The following is a 26,121-nucleotide window of genomic DNA, read 5'->3' on the forward strand; positions in this document are numbered from 1 at the left end:
ACCTAAACAAAAGTATTCATACCAGGAATCTGGAGATTTCGTAAGTTCCTGTCCTACAGGAGAACTGGCTCTGGCTGGTCTAAGGACAGAAGTCTCTCCTTCAAAATACTAAGAACTATCTGCCCCTATTCTTCTCCACTCTTCTACCACTGAGGATGGGAAGGAGCAAGGGTTGTAAACAGGAAAAGGATTATTATCTCTTTTTCACTGTCAGTGCTCTGAGTTTGATATACTATTGCTAAAGCTTTTCTTTATTTCCAATCAAACTGCTGTGGAACAATTTATTGTGTGCAAAATTGCACTGGCCATGAGAGAGACATCAAGTTAAATGAAGATATTGTCTTTGCTTCCCATGGAGCTTAAAATCCAATATCGGAGAATAAAAAAGGGAAACCAATAATAATAATACAAAATATAAATCAGAGAAGAAGAAAAAAATAGAGAAACACAACTCAGATACTGGCAGTAGTCTTGGAACAGAAAGATTATTTCATAATTTCCCACAGTGGAAAAGAATAATCACTGAAAGCTACACAGATAAAATTTTGCTTTTATTCTGTTTCATCACTTCTCTTGATCTAAAACAAAAGTTCATCTAAGCTCTTCCTTATTAGTTTAATTAATGCTGAACTAAACTTTTTCTTCCTATCCTTCTATTGTGTTTACTCTCAAATCCATTTAACAATCTATATGGTTAGCTAGATGACACAGTAGATATAGAGTCAGAAGTAAAGACCTGAATTCAAATCCTCTAGCCTGTGTGACCTTAGACAAGTTAATTAGCTTCTATATGCCTTAGTTTCCCTATATGTAAAATGTGAATAATAACAGAAACCTATGTCCCATGATATTAAGACCCCAAATGTGATATTTGAAAAACACATATATAATGCTTGCACATAATACATATTATATCATTGCTAACTATTGCTTATTATTATTATTAATACTTTACTAATGTTCAAGGAAATGGATTTATTCATATTTGATTGTAAATGCCAATAGAATGTAAGGTCCTTGAGGACAAGGATGAATTTCTTTGTATTTATATTTTTGATGTCTAGCACTGTGCCTGGTAGTTTCTTAATAAATGTTTATTAATTGGTTGATATTAGATTTTCATATTCAATAGTCTGACTCCACAAAAAAAGACGCATATATTTCAAGCAAAATCCTAATATTAAATAAACTATTATTTTGATTAAGTAAGGTCTGTCATATAGAAATTACCAATTTTTAAAGAATTAGAACCCAATATAATGCATTCAATAGTAAATTTTGATAAATTTACTTTTTGATTTTGATAAATCATTCTGGCAAGAGTCATTTGAAGTTAGCCATCATTGTAAACTCAGGGCAGAAAAAAATAACATCAATAATTCTGTCCTGGGCCCTTTTTTATTCTCTGTCTTTCCAGCTTTCATATGAGTTCAATTATTATATGCAGATGATTCCCATATATAAATATCCAGCCCTACTCTCCTGAATTACAATGCTGCATCATTAACTGCCTTTTGGACATCTTGAATTGTGTATTCTATAGACCTCTCAAACTGATTATGTCCAAAATGGAACTCTCTCCCCATCCCCACCCCCAATAGCTTACCCTGTTTCCAATTTTTTGGTAAGAATCATTTTATTTTCCCAGGCACCCAGGTTCACACTATCAATTTCATCCCTGACTTCATATAATCAAATATATGACAAATATATTTGACAAATTGTGCCATTTCTATCTTCAAAACATTTGCTATATACATTCCCTTCCCTCCATTCACAGGGCAAAAATGTTACTTCTGCTTCTCATCACCTTTTGCCTATATCAGAGGTGTCAACAAGTGCTGTCCATGGGCTACATACAGCTCACATACTTCTTGAGTATGGTCCAAACCAGAATAAAGTGTCATTGGAAAACAGGTAATAAGTATAGATTGAAATATATGAGTATATTTAAAAACTAAATCAGTATGTATCTGGCAAGGATTGTTACATACAGTTTCGCAGTCCCTGTCTCTAGTTGAGTTTGAGACCATTGATCTATATTGTTGCCTTCTAATTGGTATCTCTTTGCTTCAGGTCACTCAATCTTCTACTTAGCTGACAAGGGGATACTCTTTAATATATCCTTATTTGTGATATTCCTTGATACTTTGTATTTAGGCATGTTCATAATATCTTATCAATCCTACTGTCCACATGTTGCAAAATCTAAAAAACTAAAGTTTGAGAACCTAGAATCAAGAAAATAGGAACTCTCTCCCGCTCCTTGTCACAGGAGGGAAATTCACAAGTTTCCTATAATAGTGAGTTTTTATTTGAAAACTTCTGACTATCCCTTCCGAAAATTGTGAAAATATATAGAGTAGTTTAAAGATGTAATTTCAATATATTAATATGAGTCAACTATCAGATATTCATTGTGTTGTAGTTACTTTTAATTTATAATTAAAAGATAAATGACATGTATCTCTTAGGAAACCATGAAAATTTATTAATAATCAAGCCCTAAGCTGTGATTTTGCTATGTGAGTAAAAACTCTGAAAAGCCAATAGCAGAGTGGCATGTGCAACAGTTTGAGAACAGCTATGGATAAATGTCTTTTTCTATAATAAATTGAGAGAACAACCTAGGTGTGATTTAAGATGAGATCGTCTTGCCTCAATTTGCCCACTGCTATTTCTTTTCTGAACAGGAAATTTTTCTACCTGATTAATCATGAGCCTGGCTTTTTCATATCCTGTGAATAACATGGAGCTTAGTATGTGATATGATTCATGCTTGGAATCAAACAGAGATAATGGAGATTTTTTTTCCTGTTATGAAAAACTATGTCCTTTCTTTTCCTTTCATAGCAAATTTCTGTAATCAATGCAGATGGTAATTAAAAGATTAATACTAACCTATTTTTGAGTTACTATAATAGAATATAGATATATCTATATTTATAACATATAAGTGAAAAATATATAAGATAGAATATAGAAAAGAAAAAATCTTACAATTCATAAGACAAATATATAATGTAAAAGTTTTGTAATTAAATGACAGTAACTTTTGAGAAAGTAACATGATTAGACTGTTTTCCTTAAAACACACCCACAGTCAAAGCCTGAATATAGAAATTCAGGATTTGATAATATTTTAGTAACAAATTCTCAAAATTGAATTAAGTATTTAAAATATAAAATTTCATTGATAATTATAAGGGGAATGAAATTATTTTCTCATTTTAAAGTATCTGTCCAATAATTTTTTTAAATTAAAGCTTTTTATTTTTTTCAAAATATACATGGATAATTTTCTTTTCTTTTTTTTTTTAATAACTTTTTATTGATAGAACTCATGCCAGGGTAATTTTTTACAACATTATCCCTTGCATTCACTTCTGTTCCGATTTTTCCCCTCCCTCCCTCCACCCCTCCCCCAGATGGCAAACAATCCTTTACATGTTGAATAGGTTACAGTATATCCTGGATACAATATACGTGTGCAGAACCGAACAGTTTTCTTATTGTACAGGGAGACTTGAATTCAGAATTCAAGTATAAATAATCCGGGAAGAAAAACAAAAATGCAAGCAGTTTATATTCATCTCCCAGTGTTCTTTCTTTGGGTGTAGCTGTTTCTGCCCATCTTTGATCAATTGAAACTGAATTAGCTCTCTTTATCAAAGAGATCCACTTCCATCAGAATACATCCTCAAACAGTATCATTGTTGAGGTATATAATGATCTCCTGGTTCTGCTCATTTCACTTAGCATCAGTTCATGTAAGTCTCGCCAGTTCTCTCTGTATTCATCCTGCTGGTCATTCCTTACAGAACAGTAATATTCCATAACGTTCATATACTACAATTTACTCAACCATTCTCCAATTGATGGGCATCCTTTCATTTTCCAGCTTCTAGCCACTACAAACAGGGCTGCCACAAACATTTTGGCACATACAGGTCCCTTTCCCTTCTTTAGTATTTCTTTGGGGTATAAGCCCAGTAGAAACACTGCTGGATCAAAGGGTATGCACAGTTTGATAATTTTTTGAGCATAGTACCAAATTGCTCTTACATGGATAATTTTCAACACTGTCCAATAATTTTAAAAGACAGAAGGACTCATTTTATAAATTAAAGCATAATTATTTTTATTAGATTTTTATACCAGTATAATATTTAATTAAAGATTAAAAACAGCAAGTAGTATATAAAAATTGAAATGCTCAGATGAATTATTGTTTTCTAATTTGATGATTTTCTTATAGCACTATTGTTAATAGGATTAAGTTCCATAAGCTTTAGATTAGTTTTCACTACATAAACTAATTAGAATACCAAATTTAAGAAACTATCTTAAATTGTATTAAGGCTTGTTACTATCAGATTTTAGTAGAACTACCTAGAAATCTCTACAAGTAATCTGAAACCAGGGAAGCAGAGTCCCCTTCAGAGCTGAAAATGAGGCTTATTCCAGAATATCCATGAGATTTTCCAGGGACCAGATAACTACATGGGACATCTCAGATCCAGATAAAACCATATGGATACTGGGAGTGGAATGCAAGGATACAAGGAAATGATACTATTTAATATCGATAATCATTATTACAATATTTTGCCCTTATGTTTCTTGTTATTTATGATGAATTTTCTTAGTTATTTTAATGACATGTAAATCTTTCCTCTCAAAATCAGTCCATTGTAAGGCCTGTAAAGTAGCTTGATTTATATAATTTTGATTATGAATATACGAAAAACTTTATAGACTTGGCTCATAGATAAGTAATCCATGGGAGATGTAGATTGGCTTCTCCCCAATGAATCAAAGTGGGGGAATTGAGGGAACATATGGAAATTGAGTGAATCATATTGACTCAATCTTATGACTCCATTGCTTTTCTATGTTATTAGGGTTCTAGCCTAATTTCTGTCTTGTAAGAAAACTTTATTCAGTTATGGGAATTGAGAGAAAACTTTATTACATTGTTTGAACTTATCTCTGCATGGCTGGGAAGCTGGACCACCTCTACCTGTTGTTTAGACTCTTAACTAAGGACCTAAGGTTGTACTGAACAGAAACCCATTCAGATTCAAATACTGATACAGGAAACTTTCTCACAATTATATATCTCAAACAAATCATGTCTTATATGAAAATTGGTCCAGTATTGGTCAATCAATTACTGTTTCCTTGTTCTTTTGATTGGATATAGACTGTTGGGTATGTGTATGTGGGAAATCTCTTCTAATTTCAGGTAATTACAACTGTTCGTTCTCTTCCTCCCAGCTTGAAAAGTTCCTAATCTTGGATCCTGGTTCATATTCTGTTTTCTTTTAATGCATAAAAAACTGTCTCCTCCTGTATTTGGTCTCTAGAGCCAAGCTGAGGAGGCCTGTTCCCCAGTCTGTTATGCAATTGGCATACACTGATTAATAAATCATTATGTTCAGAAACTCAAACCTATGTTTCCTCACTAATTTCACTTGTTTTACTAACCATAATAACTTTAATCCTTTATCAACAGTAACTATCTAAATCACTTATCCTTATACTGTAACCTATTTAACATGTAAAGGACTGCTTGCCATCTGGGGGAGGGGGTGGAGGGAGGGAGGGGAAAAATCGGAACAGAAGTGAGTAAAAAATTACCCTGGCATGGGTTCTGTCAATAAAAAGTTATTTTTAAAAAAAATCACTTATCCTTACTGAGTACTCTTTGGAACACTGTGAGAATTGAGTGAACCATTATTGACTAGATCTTGTGAACAATGTTCCAAATACTCATTGTCATCAACAAACACTTGTTTACCATGGGCATACAGAAAAAAAATCCTTTCCTTAAGGATTTAAATAACTGACAATCTTAGTATTCTCACTTCTCCATAGTAATGGAAGAGAAAGCAGGTCTCCAACATGAGACCTAAAAATTTCCTTCATTTGTCAACTCAGAACTAATTCATTTGAAAATAAGAAATTTTATAAAAATAGCAAAAAGATATAAGGAGAAAATGAGGAAGGAGGAATCTGTGGGTTTGGGAAAAGGGAACAGTTCACCTCACATATTTCTAAGTCTAGAGATAGGGTTCTTAACCACTTTTATGTCAAATCCCTTTGAAAGTCTGGTAAAACATTTGTTGCCTACAGTCATCATGAAAGGAAATGATAAATGCTAAAGGAAATGCTAAATCATGAAAAGTGAATGAAAAGAAAATTTCACTGACCCCAACGTCTATGGACTCTAGCTTAATTCTAGAGTGTACAAAACATTTTGGTTGGAGCACACCCCAGGGGGCATTTCAGACTAAATCCTGGTATGGGAAGAAGAAAGTTCATTTTATCATAGATGTCAACTTATCAACAACTATCTGTAACCACATCCTTCTGTCACCTTCTCCTGCCTTACCTTACATATACCTAAGTAAATATGCACACTCTTTCCAAAATGGCAGAAACACCTCACAGTAACAAGAAACTACCAGGGCTCTAATCGAGCTTTCCTCTAGAAAGGCAGTATGGCATCCTTTGGATTTCTGGGCACTGGGGTCTTCCAGGGCAGTGATGGTGAGGATCAGACGCTGCTTTGTGCCCCCAGGCAGGAACTATTGTTCATAGAGTTGCAACAGATTGTAGTTCAAGAAATCATAAGCAACAGACACTTTGTCACATGGTGTAGCGTTCCTGCCCCAGATCAGAGGCTGTGGGAGAGTGGGGGCATCTGTGGAGTCAGTACATCTTTCATGGTAGGGGCAGCACTTAGCCGCCTCCGACCTCTTAGCCTTAGCACAGACTCAGGCATCAGCAGGTGATGGTGAAGTGACCTAGAGATGAACAAGGCAGTTCTTGGCTAGCTGGCAAAATGGCTTGTTTAGTTCAGGGGAGTCTGTGCTGGTGACAAACTTGGCAGTTCTAGATTATAGAAATCCAATCCTGAAGCCATGCTCCCCAGGACAGCCCTTTGGGGATGGAGCAATAGATAATGTGGGAAGGTTTACTGGGGATACAGGCATCTGAAATCCAGGGCTTTCTTCCTCATTCCCCAGACAGCTCATGTTGCCTGATGAGGCAAACTGAATATCATCTATGTTCGACAAATCATGGAGCAAATTGTTGCACTGTAATTCTATTGGTCTGAGGTTTCCTGGCTCAGCATGGACTCCAGATCCAATAGTGTAATTCCTTCATGCTAGGCAGTTTTGGACTGGAAAGGGCCCAGAAAGGCTGCTGCTCTCCTGACCACAGCTCCAAACTTTGGGTGGTCTCCATATATCAATTCATGATAGAGATGCCACCTTCCCATTTGGCTATTTCCACTTTCAATGCATTCCTTGACTACTCCACGAATATGCAGCACACAAAATGCTTAATACATACTAGGAAGGAAAGGACTGATGGGAAAGAAGCCTAAGCTTGCAGACTCATGGGAGAGTCCCACACTTTTCTTAAGGGTAACTCAGGAGGCCCTATTTTGATCTACAAGCAACAAATACCAGGAGAGATTTACAAGTTTCCAGTTCTTTTAGAGGTGTCTCAGATGGTCCACACTGACTAAATGTTGCTGAAAACCATCTGGAGGCTGACATCTATCCCTTCCTTCATGGTCCAGATTGGGTGCCTTCAGGAACAGATGCCTTATTCATGCTCTTCCCTCATCCATTCACAGGAGCTGCCTTTGCATGGAGCAAAGTTTCCCATATCCCCATAATAACAAAAGTGTGTTATTATAATACAAGGGCCAACCAAGCTAAACATTATCTTATGGGGAAAAAATATCAGTGAATTCTAGCTACTCAACTTCCTAAAGGAAATACAAGCAAGCCATGAAGTGATCGCCAAAATGAGGAAAAGAAGGAAGAAGAGTCATGGTTTAATTATTTAACAAGGATTAATGATTTACCCCTTATTAATATAGTGCAAACTCTCTGAAACAGATGAAACCCCATAGAGAAAACTTCCTTTTCCTGTTTGTAAATAATTTTGTGGAAACTGAACAAGTACAGTATCTCTTTATTCCTGCATAGCTGGTAATTCTAACTTTGTTTAATATATGTATTTTAAAGTTATGGTAAAACATTTCAAGATCTGAGAAAGAATATAGCAAACATTCAAGAGATATACTTTTGAGAAATGTCATGTGATAGTTTAATACTTAAAAAAAAAGAACTCACTGCTTCTTCCCATCCGGTGCCAATAAAAAACTCCTTGGATCTTATATTTTGCTCTTGCTCAAGTAAATTGTCACTTATATCAAGAAGACAATAAACATGATTCTTTTCTCTTTTTCCATCTGGATTCATACATTTGAGTTTTTGGCTTCCTTCTGTCTTGTAAATTTCATTACCATGTGCTGAATCCCTGTGTTTTTTTTGACATAAATTCATCATGGTTTCAATTTCTTAAAATTTTTAGTCTGCAATTTGAAAAATAGAACAAGTTTATGTTTACTATTGAATATAGCTCCCAAAATATAATGCATTTGAGATGCAGATTAAACATCAACTCCAGAAAATGGATTCAATACCAAATGCTAAGCTAGAGGCTGGTATTACAAAGACAAATTCAATTTGGCTTAAAGACAAATGGCCTCTTCATTTTTGGCAGTTCAATACTTAAAATAATTCTGAAAGTATAATTTATGCAGTTCTATATATATTTTAACAATTAAGCTCAGTATTAGTTAGGACAGAAAATACAGTTCAGACTGATCAGTTCTTTCTTTCTCTTAAACCCATCAGTCATCTAAACCTAACCAGTAGTAAAAATGCTCTAGAAAGACACAATCAAGAAATTATCCATTTCTGGTTTAGGAACTAAGGCAAACCATTTGAGCAACTGTTTATAGTCTAAATCATGTGATCAAACCAATAATCATCTTACACTTTTAAGTTTTAAACAGAATTTTAATAGGCAGGATTCTGGGAAAATGGAAGAGTAGGTCAGTAAATTCCAAGCTCTACAGAATTCCCTACAAACGAAACAAAATTTTGCCTCAGGGCAAACATAGACCAGTGAAAAACAAATAAGACTGGGACAGAACAGGGATCCTCCTGGGACAACCTGAGAAGATCCAAATGAAGACCCCTGGACTAATCCTAACTGGCAAGACAATTTTCCCCCTCTTTTTCTGTCTTTCTTTTCTTGTTCTATTTTGATTTTTCTTATTTTGTATTTAAGTTTTAAATAAATAAATTTTAAAAATAATTTTAATAATGAGAGAAATCATTTTGTTTTTTTTTTTTTTTTTTTTTTTTTACCTTGGATGGTTCAAATATGTTCAGCAGCACTTAAATCTTTCCACATGTGACAGCAATGGAGATGAATGAAATCTGAAAAAGATTTATCATAATTACAAGAGGACTAAGAACAAAAGGCAACTTTTTCATTGTAAAATGGGAAGTGATAAAAACCCACATAGAGACCTTAGAACACAATCTGTTGGAGCCTCCCAGTTTGGGGAAAATAAGTATATTTAGCTCCCTTTATTCTCTAGAACTGACAGCTTCTCAACACTAAAGAATCTAAATTACAGCATTGTAGCACTGACATTAATAATTTTTTTTAAAAGTGGGGGGAAAAGGGAGATATACAACGTAATAGAGAGAACATTGAACTAGATAAGTGATTCACTTTTGAGTACTAGAAATACTTTTTATCATGAAAAAAGTCAGAGACTCCCTTCCCCCATGACAGCAATATATTGGAAAACAAATTTTTAAACCAACTCTGAATTAGTGTGACACTTTCACAAATATGCATATTTTATTAGTCACAATTTCTGTATACATTTAAAAATTGTTATACTTAAAATATTTGAAAATAGTAATATGTGCATTTTAGATGGATTTGCATATGGATTCTTAGATTATTTAAATAAACTCTGAGTTTCAAGCTGGAAATCAATATACGAGGAGTATGGAGATCTGATTTCCATCTCTAGCAAGAGACTATTATAAGCTGTGTGATGTTAGGGATATCCTCTCATTCCTAAGAGTCTCAGTTTCCTCATTTGAAAAATGGAAACTATATTTTTACTCCCTATCTCCCTAGGGTTGTCGTATGGAAAATATTTTGTAAAATGGTGAGTGCTACAGAAATGGGAGCTATTATTATAAATGTGTTTTTGCCTACCATGCAGTCCAAAGGGGGAGGAGAAAAAGATTTTTAAAGTTTGCAAAGCATTTTATATACCTAATATCATTTGATTCTCATAATAACTCTGCAAGGTAAATGAACCCTAACTACAGATCCAGGATTCTATTATATCATGCTCTCTCAGTAATTATAATAATTAAAAAACAAATCTAGAAAATACAGTAAATATTGAAAAGAGAATTAAATAATTGAAATTACCAATATTGGTTCTAAAGAATACACATTGAAACTGACTTCTCTTCTTGGTAAAGTAAGAATGTTTTTATACATTGTCAAGATAGTCATTATTATTGGTTATTTTTGCTTAATTCAATCAACAAGCAGTTATTAAGTACCTATAGATATAAAAAATGGTGTTGAGTGCTGGGGATATGATATAGGAACAAATATGAAATATTTTCTGCTGCAGCAAGCAACATACATGTACAAATAAAACACGTACAAAATAGATAAAGGATGGAAGCAGGGGAAAACAACACTAGCCACAAGGGAATTAAGAAAGGCTCTATGCAGACGGTGATGCTTGAGTTGAGCCTTGAAGGAAATAAGGAATTCTAAAAGCCAAAGTTGAGGCAAAATGTGTGGGGAAAGAAAATGGAACATCATATGTAAGGAATAGCAAGAAAGCTGATTTGGCTAGACTACAAAGTGCATGAAAGTAGATAATATATTTGATCTCAGAGACAATAAAGAACCACTAAAACTTACTGAGTAGAAGGGTGACATGTCATGCCTATGCCTTAGGAAAATCAATTTAACAGCTGTGCAGCGCAGGACTGGAGAGAAAAATAAATTAACAAAGAGTTCTTTAAAGGTAGCAATGGTCAAACATTGCTAATCTTATCCATTAATCTGGGACTTATACTTCTAAGGATTTTCAATTATATCTAACTACAAGTATTCCACTGGAGTGGAATATCACGTATGAAGAATAATAGTAAGAAGGTAAGTCTGACTGGATTACAGAATACATGAAGGGAAATAATATCTACTAGAGCTGGAAAAATAGATTCAGGTTGTGAAGGTTTATAAATATCAAATAATTGCTTTTCTTTATTACAACAGAAGGTTAAATTTGAGCATAAGTATGGGAAAGAAATGTGATCCAAAAATCACTGTGATATGAAAACAAAGTGATAAATGGTTAAAGGATATAAACAAGCAATTTTCTGGGGAGAAAATCCAAATTACCAAATATCCATGTGAAAGCACTAATGATTAATAAGATACAAAAGCAACTGATGTGGCAGCTAGATGATAGTGAACAGAGTGTTGACCCTGGAGTTGGAGGATCTGAGTTCAAATGAAATAGCCTCAAATACTTATGAACTGTATAACCTTGAGCAAATCACTTAAGCCCTATTGCCTCCCACTCCCACAAAAGAGCAACTAGTGAGCTTCCACCTCATTACTGACAAATGTGACCAAAAAAAAAAAAAAAAAGGAAAATGATAACTGTTGGAGGAGCTATAAGATATTGGGCTAAACATATATGTCTAAGCATACATATATAGTTGGTGAAGTTATGAATTGGTTTAATCATTCTAGGAAATAATTTGAAACTATTCACAAAAAGATATCTGTGCATATAAGCCCTTTAACCCAGCAGTACTGTTCCTAGATCCATTGTCCAAAGAGATCAAAGAAAGGGGGAAAGGATCTATATGTACAAACTTACAATAGATCTTTCTATGGTAGCAAGAAATTAGAAACTAAGAGGATGTTCAACAACTGGGCCATTGGATATATAAATGTAAAAGAATATTGTTGTGCTATTAAAAATTATGCAAAACAGTAATGTTAAATTCAAATAAAAATAGGGGCCATTATCCTTGTGGGCCACATATTGATTTAAGTTTTTAAATGTAACATTATTATTTATTTTGTTTGAAAGTCTTAAAATGTAACATGTATTATTTATTTTGTTGTTTCCCAATTATTATTATTGTTATTATTATTTATAATAATATATATACCATATAACATATACTGTTACAAATATAATAATATTTATAATAAAAATAACAAAACATTAATAATAAAAATTATTATTATTTAGCTGAGGCAATTGGGGTTAAGTGACTTGTCCAGGGTCACACAGCTAGGCAGCATTAAGCATGTGAGACTATATTTGAACTCAGGTCCTCCTGACTTCAGGGCTGGTACTCTATCACACTGCACCACCTAGCTGCCCCACCCAATTACATTTTAATCTCATTTGGGCTTTGGATTTTACATTTCTGATGTAAATGATAGTTTCAGAGAAATAATGAGAGGACTTTTGTGAATAAAGTAAAATAAGCAGAAATCATGAGAAAAAAAATATGACATTGTAAACACAAATTTGAAAGGCTAAAGAACTTTGATTAATACAATGATCAAATAAAATTTCAAGGAACCAGTGATGCTTATTTACCTCCTAACAAGGATAACAGACTCAAAGAGTAAAATGAGACATATATATTTTGGACATGTCCAATTTAATTTGTTTTTCTTGATGATATTTATGTCCCCCCCCCCTTTTTTCTTTTTTCCAGGAGGTAAGAGGGAGTTAGGGAGAAAAGAAAAAGACTTTTGCTCATTGAAAAATATTTAATTTTAAAAACAAAGACGTTAATAAAACTTGTTTTAAGTGATTACTTAGGAAAATTATTCAAACAGCAATTTCAAGGATGGACTAGTAGAGAGAGAGAGAGACTTAAAATAAGGAGACCATCTATAATATTATTATAGATTTCCAGGAATGAGGAGATGTGATGACAGTAATAATGAGAAAAGTAACTCTGAAAAATATTTGCAAATGGAACAAAAGGAGTTGGGAATAATTTCAATAAAATAGATGAAAAGGAAAAGTGAAATATAACTCTAAGGTGTCTATATTAGAAAAATTAAGGCATTTAACAATTGGAAATGGGGGCTATATTGTTAGGAAGTGAAGAGTAGGCGAATATGTATGGTGATTTTGGTCTTAAAAGCATTAATTTTGAGGTCATAGCAAACAATATGACAGCATAACTAGAAATCTTAAGATTACTACTTTGCCCCAGAATATAATGTCAGAAGAAGTGTCTTGCTCATGATAGGCACTAGGTAGTATTACTGAATTAATGAATGACTTTTGATCTTTGAATTTAAAAAGGGAAATGCTGAAGAACATACAGTCTATATAATTTCAAGTAGGAGGAAAGTTCAAAGCAAAGGTTCAATGAATCTGACATTCCAAAGAGAGGAAAAAGTACACTTTATTCTCAAGCCCTAATGTCCACTGAGATCTAGTTAAGTCAGCTACTAATACTTGTTCCATTTGTATCATATCACAGGTTAATCTCCACATAGTGTAATTTTTTTTTAAAGCACAGAAATTTGAAGACAGAATACCTGTATTTGAAATTCAGGTCTGGGTTATTATTAGCAATTGGCTTTAGATCAGGCACTTAACTTTGATGGGTTTTAATGGGTTTCAGTTTTTCTTTTGAAACTCAAAAGTTTTCCTTTTGAGCCCCCAAATTCTGACTTTATCTAAAAATATGTAAAATTTGTCCACAGACTCTTTAGAATTGATGATGAAATCTACTTCTTTCCTCTTAGAAAATTGTGTACTATAAATAGAGAATGAGGCATATGCTATCAGATTTGTTCAATACATCTGTTAGTTTTTCTTAATTGTATTTATTTATTACAAGGAAAGGCTTTGTGGATTGGGGGGGGGAGGGGTGTTGATTTTGGAAAATGAAAATGACAATAACATTTAAAATAGCCTCAATAAAACTTTCTTTGTAATGTGGTAAAAGGAAACATTCTATATTGGCTTCTAAATATTTGTTCCTTCTCTGTTTCTATTTCGAAATGTTTGCTATTTAAATATACTATTTAAAGCTAACATATTTAATTTTTGGTATCATCTGATTATCTGTCGATTATAATTTACCTAATTTCATAAAGAAAGATTTAGAAATGCAAAAAAGGAGGAGAAGATTTCCTATTGGATACACATTCAATTAGAATTGCTGAGAGAAATGAAGATAAAAAAAGAAAATGTTTTCATAAAGAAAATAATAGTGCTAGAGGAGAAAAAAATGGAAAAGAAACAGAAAAGGAATTAAAACTTTGGCACAAGAAGTATAGAACCCTGCCAAAACAACAAATTCCCTGAAAATTAGAGTGAACCAAATGGAAACTATTAACTTTATGAGACAACAGAAAAATGCTAAAAGAGTCAAAACTGAAAAGAAAAGAAAATTTAAGTTATCTCACTAGAAAAACTGACTTGGAAAACAAGTTGGAAATTTAAGGATTGCTGAATACCTGAAAGCCATAACCTCCCTTCTTTTTTCTCCAAAAAAAAGTCTAATCCTTGTATTTTTGGCATGTAAAAATTATTTTATTTTTTCCAATTACATGTAAAAACAGTTATTAGCATTCATTTTTATAAAATTTTGAGTTCCAAAATCTTCTCTCTCTCCCACTCTTCTTCCCCATCCCCAAGACAGCGAGCAATCTAATATAGGTTTTATACAAGTGCAATCATATTAAACATATTTCCACATCAGTCATGTTGTGAGAGAAGTATCAGAACAAAAGGGAAAAACCACAAGAAAGAAAAAAAAAAAAAACATGTGAAAATAATATGCTTTCATTCAGAATCCATAGTTCCTTCATTGGATGTGGATAGCATCTTCCATCATGAGTCCTGAAATTGCCAGACCCTGTATTTCAAGAAATCATTAAAGAAAATTGCCCAGATCTCTTAGACCTAGAGAGCAGGGAGAAATAAAAGAATCAACTAGACACTCCAGAAGCTCCAAAATGTTAACTTCTAGGGACATTATAATCTAAAAATAGGCCAAAGAGGGGGAAAAAAGAAGGCAAAAAAAGAATTTAAATAATGATGTGCCACAATCAGCTTCAATAAGCTTTCCCAGCACACCACCACAATATGAAGCAAAGAATTCGGAATTTTATATTGCAGAAATAAATATTTATAAAAGTAGATGTTTAAAACCAAGAATAACGAACCCATAAAAATTAAGTATATTGCTAAAGGAGAAAAAATAGATTTTTGATCAAATAAAGGACTTCCAAGCATTCTTGATGGAAACATCAGAGCTATGTAGAAACTTTGATGTACAAACATAGGAATCAAAAGAAATATAAAAAAGTAAATATAAATGAACAATGATAAAGTATTAGGTAGTATAGAGGAAAGAGTCTATAAGTCTTATAGTCTATAGTCAGCTCAGACATTTACTGCTATGTAACATTAGGCATAACCTCTGCTTGCTTCAGTTTCTTCATCAGTAAAATGGGAACAGTAATAGTATCTACTTTTAAGGATTGTTGTGAGAGCTGATAACATAACTATAAAGTGCCTAGCACAGTGCTGACACATATTAAGTGCTAAACAAAAGTCCAGAGAGGGACTTTAATTAGATAGGTCTGGGAGTGATTCTATTATATCATGATAACCTAAAAAGAAGACTGGAAAGGGAACAAGAATACATTAGGGGAAAAATGGAGAGGAAGGTCAGGGGAAAATCTCTCTCATAATCAGAGTATGCAAGTAGAAGTGTATATAAATAAGGACAAATGAGTGGGGTGAACTGCTGAGACTTGAACTCAGCTCTCATCCAAATTGGTCACAGGAGGGAAGAAACACCCACTCCCTCCACTTCCCCCCCAAACACACAAATAAAGTTAAGTATAAAAATGCATTTCACTCTGCTAAGAAATAGAAGGGAAAGGGGACAATGTATAAAAATATTTATGGATCTTTTTATAAAGAATTAGAAACTGAGGGGTTACCCATTGATTGAGGAATAGTTGAATAAATTATGATATATAAATGTGATAGAGAACACTATTATCCTGTAAGAAATTATGAAGGGGAGGTTTTCCAGAAACTCAGGAAAACTGACAGCTAATTTTTGTCTTATTTTTGTATAAAGACAAAAATATCATATAGTCAAACACCTTTAAAAGATTTAGAAATTCTGATCAGTGTAATACCCGCAACAATTCTAGAGGATTAATCAATGAAATATGCTACTCACTGCCTGATAAAGAGGTAAAAGACGAAAGGTAAAAGAGTGAAAAATGAGTTTTTGAACACAATAATGTGGAAAAAATTTGTTTTGCTTGAATATGTTTTATTTTTGAATTATATATTATTTGTGATTATTTTTGAATAATATGCATACTGAATGGTTGTTATCTTCAATCTCAAAGACAACCAAAATAACATCTCTATTGTTAGAGTTGAGTTACAGTATGTCTGACTGTGGCTGATCAGAACAATACAAGCTTGGACTGCTCTACCATAGGTCAGACACAAATAGTTCACATGAACAATTGGGGTGGCTTCTCTAATTTTTTGTTATCTAGCATTTCTTCTAAGCTAATTCAATTCTCCTTTGCTAACAGAGCATAGCATCTTTTTCAGATGAGGGCACATTATGCTGGATAGTTTTTATGCCAGTGTCACCCATGTCATACAATCAATTTTAAAGTTCTTTAGAGATACCTTGAGTGTTCTTGTATCGCTTTTTCTGACCACCTTGTGAATGCTTGCCCTGTGTAAGTTCTCCATAAAATATTTTTTTTGACAAGCGTACGTTTGGCATTCAAAAAATGTGGCCAGTCCAAGTGCTTTGTGCAGTAGGGTTAGAATGTTTGGCAGTTTAGTTTAAGAACTTCAATGCCTGGTACCTTATCCTGCTAGGTGATCTTCAGAATCTTCTAAAGACAATTCAATTGGCAGTGATTCAGTTTCCTGTTGTGGCACTGGTATACTGTCCATGTTTCACATACGATGAGATCAGCACAATGGCTCTGTAGACCTACAGTTTGGTATCAGATAATACCTCTCCTTTCCCACATTTTCTTCAGAGCCTCCCAAACAGTGAGCTAGTTCAGGCAATACATATGTCAATCTTATTATCAATATGGATATTCCCAGAAAGTATATTACCAAGGTAAGAGAACTTATCCACAGCATTCAAAACATCATTATTTGCTGTAACAAGTAGTTCCACATATGGATAGGGTGGTGCTGGCTGATGGAGGACCTGTGTTTTTTTGGGTGATAATTGTTAGGCCAAAATTAACACAAGCAGCAGAGAATGGATCCATACTTTATTGCATCTCAGCTTCAGAGGCTGCATTGAGCACACGATTATCTGCAAACAGAAAATTATGGATGCATTCTCTCCACTTTAGTTTTGGCTTATAACCTTTTCAAGTTGAAGAATTTATCATCAGTGTGTAAGGTGATTTTAATTTCCTGTTTGTCTTCATTGAAGGTGTTTGGCAACATGGCTGAAAACATCACACTAAAAGGTATGGGAGTAAGCGCACAACTTTGTTTCACTCTATTAGTGACTTGGGAAAACTTGAGAGAATTGCTCATTCTCTAGAACCTGGGCAAGCGTGACATCATGAAATGGCTATGCTATATTGATGAATTTCTCTGGGCAACCACATTTTGACATAATTTTCTTTTTTTTTTCCTTCATAATTTTCCATAAATGCTCATAACCAAAGGCCTTGGTTAGATCAACAAATGTTCTATAGATACCTCTGTTAAGGACCACCCCTAAGAGTGAAACCCAGAAAGCCTGTCAGTTCTCTGAAAGCCCTGAGAGCTTTGAATCATAACACATTTGAAGGAATTGCACATCAGCCTTTACTGATGCAGATGTCGCTTGTGGATTGGGTGAATTGGGAATAAAATAAATTGGAGGGAAGAGGAGAGAGGTCAGAGAATGAGACTGCCTCTCAGTCTCCTTGTGTTATTATCATCCTCTTACATGAAGGGATCTAGTCTGCTGGTCAGAATTAGATCTCCAGCAGCCACTAGCAAGTGGCTCCTATAACAGACTTCTGTTCTGTTCCTGGGACTTTTCCTGGAGTTGTCAGGCATATTAATTGTTCCTCAACTCCTTTTGAAGCTACACTGGTTCTCAGGTGGATGACCTTTTTCTAGGTGTGGGATCAACCTGTTAAGGAGGACTCTGGCAAGAATCTTGCCAGCAATGACTCCCCTGCTATTGTCATAGGACAATCTATTCCCTTTACCTTTATAAAGATGGAAAATGAAGGCATCCTTGACCTCTTGAGGCATAATTTCCTTTTGCCATATAATCTGGAAAATTTCAGTCAGCTTCTGGATGAGCAATTCCCCCTCCCCCCACCCCCACCCCCTTAAATCTCAGTTGAAATAGAATCAGCACCCAGATCCACAAAAGTAGGCTAATAGCATTCAAAATCTCTTCTTCAGTTGGAACTTCACCTGGGAAGTGACTGATTTCAACCTAAGGTAAACGATTAATGACTTCAGCACTGCTTGATGGTCTGTTGAGAACATGATGGAAGTGTTCTCCCCATTTCTCTAGGTTCATATTCTTATCACTAATCAGTGTGACACCATCAGCACTAAGTAGTTGAGATGAACCATAGGTCTTTGGCCCATAAATAGCTTTCAGTGCATCATAAAAGTGCTTAGATTGTTACTCTCAGCATAAAACTGAATTTCATCTGTCTTCTTACTAAGTCAAGAATACATTTCTCTAAGTTTTGATTGTACTTTACTTTTGATGGAATTGAATGACAACTTCTTATAGATGGATGAACTATTTTGCTAGTACACCCTGTAGTTTTCTCAGTTTTCATTTAGCAGCTTCTGAAATTCCCCATCATTTTCAACAAACCAGTCTTGATGTTTGTGAGTGTTCTGACCCCAATGAGCAAATGTAGTACTGTACACCAAATCTCTGAATGCTACTCACTCCTTTTCTCCTCCATTGTTGCCAAATGTGTGTTGGTTCGACTCACCCTGCAAATTGGCAACAAACTGTTCTCTTAGAAAAGTACACTAATCTGTTGACATAAATTCTTTTATTAATCTTTTTTGCCTTGGGACTACTACTTTTGCTGAATGCAAATATTCAGCTTGAAAAGGATAAGTCTATGATCAGTCTCTCTGTACCACACATTGCCTTTATCACTCTCATATCCTATCATCTCTTCTCCTTACAACCACATAGTCTATTAAATGGCAATGTTTGCTGTGAGGGTGCATGCATGAAGTTTTATTGTGTTTAGATAAACAGAATACAGTGTTGGTGATAAGATGATCATGGGATACACAAGTCTTCAATAGTAAATGACCATTGCTGTGCTGTTTTCAAATCCATTCTTCCCAAGCACTTCTTGTTGTGACTAAGAACAACACAAATGGTTTTCTATGATTATTGGATATTAGATATATTGGATATTTGGATTTTTGGATATCCAATTGGATAATTTTAATTATTTGTTGAATTTGTCCCTTCTTCTGTTTGGTCTGTTATGTGTTGAAGTTCGTAATGAAAATCTACATATTCTCTTTTTTTGTTGTTTTTGAAATAAGTCCTTTAATACCTCCAGAAAATCTAAAAAGGAGGGTTTTACTTTGCATGAGATAAATCCTGACAGACCCTGAAGGAAATTCTAAACGACAATAAGTCACTTCTAAGGAAGAGGCAGTACAAGGAAACAGGACTTGGCAAAAGCTGGAGTTAAACAATTGAAAGAATTAAAATCAGTTGTAATGAATTATGGTCTCATGTTGGGCGCCATTTGTTTTCACCAGGACAACACAAATGGGCTAGTAATGGTTGAGTTGTTGCTGAGAGTTTAACAAAGAAGTTTATTGAGAGAATTCATGCTAATTATATACCTTAAAATCATAAGTTATCATGAAAAGCATTGTTCTGTGACTAACCTCTGGTTCTTGTTTTTTATGATCTGATAATCTGAAGCATGTTATTTTCTAGAGAGTCAATCTTGTGTAAAGTTCACAATGCCCCAGTAAATGTTCCAGGACTTTGTGATTTCTCATGATTTCAAACGCACCCTTGATTTATCTTGGGAGGAGGGGAATATTCCAGTTCCCCAAAGTCTCTAGCTTTCTGGAAATTCTCTACACTCCCTGCCATATCTGGGAGTCTGAACCTACTCTAGAATTAAAGTCACTCAGAATTATAAGCTCGTCCTCTTTTGTACATTGATGATAAGGGTCTCCAGATCTTCATAAAATTTTTCTTTGACCTCATCAGGGTTTGTCATGATGGGGAGCACAGCCCTGATGACAGTGGTGTGGCATTTTCCTGCAAGTGGCAATTACATTGTTACTTTTGAAAGGCATGTGAGCTCATTTACCAGATTAGTTTTAATTGCAAAACCTACACCAGCTTCACTGGAGTCCCTTTCACTGCAGCCACTCCAGAAAAACATGTATCCAGCTCTGGCGTTAGTAAGGAGGCCTTCATTTGCCAGCCTTGTTTCACTCAGGGCTGCTGTTTGAATACCATACCAGTTGAACTGTCTCCCAACAAAAGTTGTTCTTTCAGGTTTTGTGTTATTTATAAGTATGTGCTCATTCCATGTATTGATGGTGAGTAGAATCAACTTTTATAAGTTTTTATACATTTTTTAGTGTCTTGACAACAAGGAGGGATGCCCACCTGCTGCAGTTATGAAGCCAGGCTTGGGGAAACAGACAATTTTTAGGGTACCTTTTCTAGCCCTTTCCTCAGACATCCAGGGGGCTGCTTCTAGTGAGAAGATGACCCCTGGCCTGGGCCACCTGTGTGCAGGGTTGTAACTACAGCAACTGCTGCTTCCTTAGTCACCCACTGCCACCAATTCTTTGGAGGTAGAAATAATAAAATGGTATAGTGAAGTCTTTTGATTCATGGGTAGATTTAATTTAAGTGAAGCACAATTGCACGAAGTTGTCGGCCTTACTCTCTCTCCTAAAGCCACCTCTGTTCAGTTGGCAAGTCAAGGTGTCCGGTGATGGATCGAGATGCAGCGGATGACCGTGATGTCTTCCATGTCCAATGAAGCTCTAAGCACTCCACGGAACCTGCTTCACCTGCCTTCAAGGCCATTGGAACAAATTGTTCTCATCTGATCATTTCACCAGAAGTCTTTACATGCTTGGAGTAGCACTCCCCTAACTCATCTTGGTCTGAAACCCTTTGATTACCCTTGATTACCCTACCCTTGTTTAACTGTCTGCTGAAATGATTTACTGGATATGGCAGCTGTGCATGCTATAGCTTCTTGGAGCCACAGATGAAAGGTGGATCATGTGGACACACATGGAAAACAAAAAGGCTTATAAAGGGTTCAGCAGCCTTCACACTAGACAAATAAGTGAACACACTCTAAATATATTTGTGTTTATATGTATTTGCTTATGCACACACATATTTATAACAAGAGGTTTGCTTTTCTTTTTCAACTCAGGAGTAAATGATGGGAGGAAGAAAGGGCAATTTCTTGCTGATTGAAAAAAATAAATCAAAGAATATAAACAGGCAAATTTTCAATGAAGAAATAAAAAACTATATATAGTTGTATGAAAGAATGCTCAATCATTACTGATTGGAGAAATGCAAATTAAAGCAATTTTAAAGTATCTCACATCTATCAGACTAAAATGATAGGGGGAAATGAGAAATGAAATTTCAAAAGGAAGGGAATATGTGGCATTAAGAAAGTAAGAAAGATGGTAAATGAGCTTGCAAAAGTAAACTGGAACCAGAAATATGAAAAATTCATGAGTATGGGAGATGTGATAGTCATATTTGTGCAAACTGAAATCCAGAAGTACAATTAGTATAGCAATTCAGGTGAGAAGTCTGTGCGTATTGATGTGTTGGCCATATGACAAAAAGTTGGATATGAGATTGTTGGGAAGGTACAATCAACAAAAACTGACAATTGGTTGAATGAAGAGACAAAAAAGAGTTGGGAATGACTAAGATTAGAAATTTAGTTAACTGGAAAGATGGTTATATCCTCAATAAGGAAGTTTAAAGGAGAGATGGATTTTAGGAGAAACACCATGAGATCTGTTTTTTTACTAGCTGAAGATGAGATATCTTTGGAACAGCTAAATAGAGATGTCTAATTGGCAATAAAAAGATGAATTCAGTAATAGCATAATTTGGTCAGCTGCCAGTAGAAAGATTAATCAGGCAGGGATTATAGAGAGAAAAAGGATGTTGTTTACAAATAAAATAGACTAGTCAGGCATCAGGCCTTGATTGAGGACCCACTATGTATCAGGCATTGTGCTAAGCTCAGGAGATTCAAAGAATAGCAAAAGATAGTTCCCAATTTCAAGGAACTCAGTTTAATGGAGGATTCAACATGCAATCTAGGCCATCTATGTCTTCATTCAAGTCCTTTTGAAAAGTATAGGTGAATATTAATTGCCTGATATGACAGAAAAAGAAAATGATAAATGTCAGAGAAGATATGGGAAAACTGAAACATTATTGCATTTTTAGTGGTGTTGTGAACTGATCCGACTTCTTCTGGAGAACAATTTGGAATTATGCCCAAAAAGCAATAAAACTATGCATATCTTTTGATATCACAGCTAGGTTTGTATCCCAAAATGACAGAAAGAGGTATTGGACCTACATGTACAAAAATGTTTATAGCAGCTTATTTTTGTTTTTTGTTTTGTTTTGTTTTTTAATTAACTTTTTATTGACAGAACCCATGCCAAGGTAATTTTTATAGCATTATCCCTTGCACTCACTTCTGTTCCGATTTTTCCCCTCCTTCCCTCCACTCCCTCCCCCAGATGGCAAACAGTCCTTTACATGTTAAATAGGTTACAGTATATCCTAGATACAATATATGTGTGCAGAACTGAACAATTCTCTTGTTGCACAGGGAGAATTGGATTCAGACGGTATAAATAACCCAGGAAGAAAAACAAAAATGCAAGCAGTTTATATTCATTTCCCAGTGTTCTTTCTTTGAGTGTAAGCAGCTTATTTTTGGCAGTAAATAATTGGAAATTGAGATGATGGCCTTCAGTTGGGGAACAACTGAACAAATTTTGGTATATTATTGGTCTGTAAGAAAGGATGAGCAGGTAGATTTCAGAAAAAAGCTGGACTTATATGAATTGTTGCTGAGTGAAGTGAGCAGAATCAGGAAGACACTCTACACAATAACAGCAAGATTGTGTGATGATCAATTTTGATAGACTTAGCTCTCCTCAGCAATACAGTGATCCAAAAGAATTTCAAAAGACTCACGATAGAAGATGCTATCCACATCCAGAAAAAGAACTATGGAGTCTGAATGCAGATCAAAGCATACGGTTTTCACTTTTTTGGGTTGTTTTTCTTGTGTTTTTTTTTCTTTAGTTTTAATTCTTTTTTTATAACATGACTAAGGCAGAAATGTTTAATATGATTGTACATGTATACCCTATATATCAACCCTATATCAGATTGCTTGACATTGGAGAGGGAGGAGAAAAAGGAAGGAGAAAAAATGGAAATCAAAATCTTATAAAAGTAAATGTTGAAAACTAAAGATAAATAAGCAAAATTTAAAAAGAAAAAAGAAAAGAAAAGCACAGGTAAAGAAAGAAGAAAATGTCAAGGGAAACTGATACATTAACTAATACTCTTCTGGCTGATTAACTTGCTGTGGATCCACCTAATATTCTACTGGCCCATACCCCCAAATCTTTACCTCCTATATTGTTACATTTAGAAGGTTATCTTCCTGTGGAATACAAAGTTTAGAAGGTTAGGACCAACAGGATACTGAGTTAAGGTAGCAAATGGCCTGCTGTGATCAACATTTATAATGTCTATGACATTATGTCTATGAATGCATTATATATGTGTATATATGTATATATAGCCTTGATATAAAACATGGAACCTCACAGATGGATCCTAACCATGAATGATCACATAACATTATCTTACTATCTCTGCATATATTAGGTAGTGATAGTATATATATAATGTTGCTCTGCATTAGATTATTTGTTCTCCAGTTTTCTGTTTACTTTCCAGGCAGTGCAGATTCAATGCTAAACTTCAAGTCAGGAAGGTCTGGGTTACAATCTTGTCTCAGACAATCCAAGTAGTCACAAAACAGGCCCATTTACCCAGTTCACTAGGTGGCCTCGAGGCTCAAATGAGATAATGTAAACTTTATAGTGAGGTAGAAATGTCAGTATTGCTATTGTTATTCTTCAAGAATATTGTAAGCTCCTAAGGAAGGTACCTGCCATACTTCTTTTGTATCCCACAGCACATCACATAATAGGTCCCTAGTTTCTGCACCAAATCACCTGGAAAACTCTTTCCATTTCTATAAAATTACTACATTTAGATTTATAATCTTATTATCTTAGGTGCAAATGCTGACCATCTTTCTCCATAACTGATGGTCCTGGTCCCCTCTATCGTTATTGCAAATGTCACTCCTTCCCATCCCTCCTTTTTTGCTTTTCCCTATCAACTTGTGTCCTCAGCAACCGACTGCACCATTACTCCTTCCGCTAGAAGAGAGCGGAAAGAGCGCTGCATTTGGAGTTCGAAGACCCGAGTTCGAATTCCAACTCCCTGGGACCCTCATCTGCAATATGAGGTGGTTAGCCTGAGGGGTTTCCAAGGTCCCTTCCGGCTCCAAGTAAAGGATTCTAGGGCCTACAACAACCAACCTGCCCAACCTACCCCGCTTTTCCCAAGAAGTCGATCCAGTTTTAGCCCCTTCCCGCCCCGCCTCCTTCCCTTGCCCCCTCCCACTTTTGCTTAATGGCTCCGCCCACCTCCGCCCTTCCTCCCCACCTTCCCCCATCAGTCGCATCCCCTTCCCCAGCACGCGCAGGGTCCTACCTTCCTTCTTTTGCCCCAGCTTGGGTGATCCGCCCACTTCGGGCCGGTGCTTGGTCCCTTGCTTCCCGCCCCGCGGGGGCGGGGAAACCGCCTACACCGCTTCACTGGGCCACATGGGAGGCTGATTCAGGCCAAGTTGGGCGGGGTGGGGTGAGGCCTGACTGGCCGAGACAGGACTAGCAGGACTGAGCAGGCCCGCCCCTAATCTGCTGAAGCTATGGGCGGAGCGGCCGTTACCCTGGGTTACCGGCCACGCGCGTGGGTCGGAGGACCTGGACTGCGGAAGTGATGTGTAGCAAAATCGGCTTCTCGCGAGAAAATTGGCGCGGGTCGGACAGCGGAGTTCAAGAGAGGCGTTAGTAGTTGTAGGCGTGTCACGAGCAGAAGAGGCTGTTAGGCCAAAGAAAAGTGGTAGAGGCGCAACACCCTAGCAAACAACGCTCGGGGCAGGAGGTTCGTCAGTGCCTCGCTGGGGCCTTTGGGTAAGAGGATGTTCGAAGTCGAGCCCGGTCCCTGAGCCTTGCTTTGGCGCAGAGGTTCGGTTGTAAGGCCGGGGAGCACGGGCTTTGTAAAGGGGAGGCCTCGCGTTCTTTCGGCTCTTCTGGGCCTTCGGGCGATGCTGCTGCAGCAATGTATTAAGCCATCTTTGTAGGAAATTCGGGACAAAATCAACCTGATACAGTCCCTGCCTTCAAGGAGCGTACAATGTTAACAAGACTCTAACGAGTGCCCAAACGGGTGCCTCCTAGAATAGGATGTAGGCCGAGGGGGCACTTAAATTGAGGCCCCAGGCCAGATAATCCCTGAGAGTGGGAACTATGGTTTATTGGCTACCAGCGGGCGTCAGGTCCTTAATGTATTTACTAAATTTATTGTCTGTGGTGCGGTGGAAAGTGCTGGATGTGACCCGGAACTTGGATTCCAATTTTGACTACCTGTGTGACTTTGGGCAGGTCCCATTTTCTTGGTTTGTTTTCTCAAACGTGAGATGAGGGGGTTGGATTCCATCAAAGCTTCTTAACTGTGGGTAGGGACTCCATATGGGGTCTGTAACTGAATGCGGGGGTCGCGAAATTAGCATTTATAAATAAATGTTTGGCTTGTGTCTTTTACATATCTGGGGTCATGTAAAAGTTTTTTGTTTTTTTTTTTTGGTGAAAAGAAGGATGAAGAGGAGAGGAGAAAGAGTTTAAAAAGCTCTGGATTAGATTGCCTCTAATGTCCTTACCACCAGGTGGGTCTATAGAAGTGGATACTATTATGCGTT

The 26,121-nt window shown here is 35.8% G+C and overlaps 1 protein-coding gene across 4 annotated transcripts in view; it reads right to left on the reverse strand.

Moving 5' to 3' along the window:
- The window catches only part of C2H16orf46 (chromosome 2 C16orf46 homolog), a 64,638-nt gene extending 39,302 nt beyond the window's left edge, over positions 1 to 25,336 (reverse strand). For 3 of the 4 annotated variants that reach the window (XM_051976169.1, XM_051976168.1, XM_051976166.1), the window contains exons 1-3: positions 24,855 to 25,336; positions 9,246 to 9,317; positions 8,160 to 8,401 (exon numbers count right to left, since the gene is read on the reverse strand). In XM_051976169.1, the coding sequence (XP_051832129.1) occupies positions 8,160 to 8,375 (216 nt within the window). In that variant the 5' untranslated portion in view covers positions 8,376 to 8,401; positions 9,246 to 9,317; positions 24,855 to 25,336. Of the gene's footprint in view, positions 1 to 8,159; positions 8,402 to 9,245; positions 9,318 to 10,851; positions 10,928 to 24,854 lie in introns of those variants that run through there. The other variant, XM_051976167.1, reaches the window with a different exon arrangement.
- Positions 25,337 to 26,121: the final 785 nt, after the last annotated feature.

Source organism: Antechinus flavipes, chromosome 2 (genome assembly GCF_016432865.1).
Source record: "Antechinus flavipes isolate AdamAnt ecotype Samford, QLD, Australia chromosome 2, AdamAnt_v2, whole genome shotgun sequence".
NCBI classification, from domain to species: domain Eukaryota; kingdom Metazoa; phylum Chordata; class Mammalia; order Dasyuromorphia; family Dasyuridae; genus Antechinus; species Antechinus flavipes.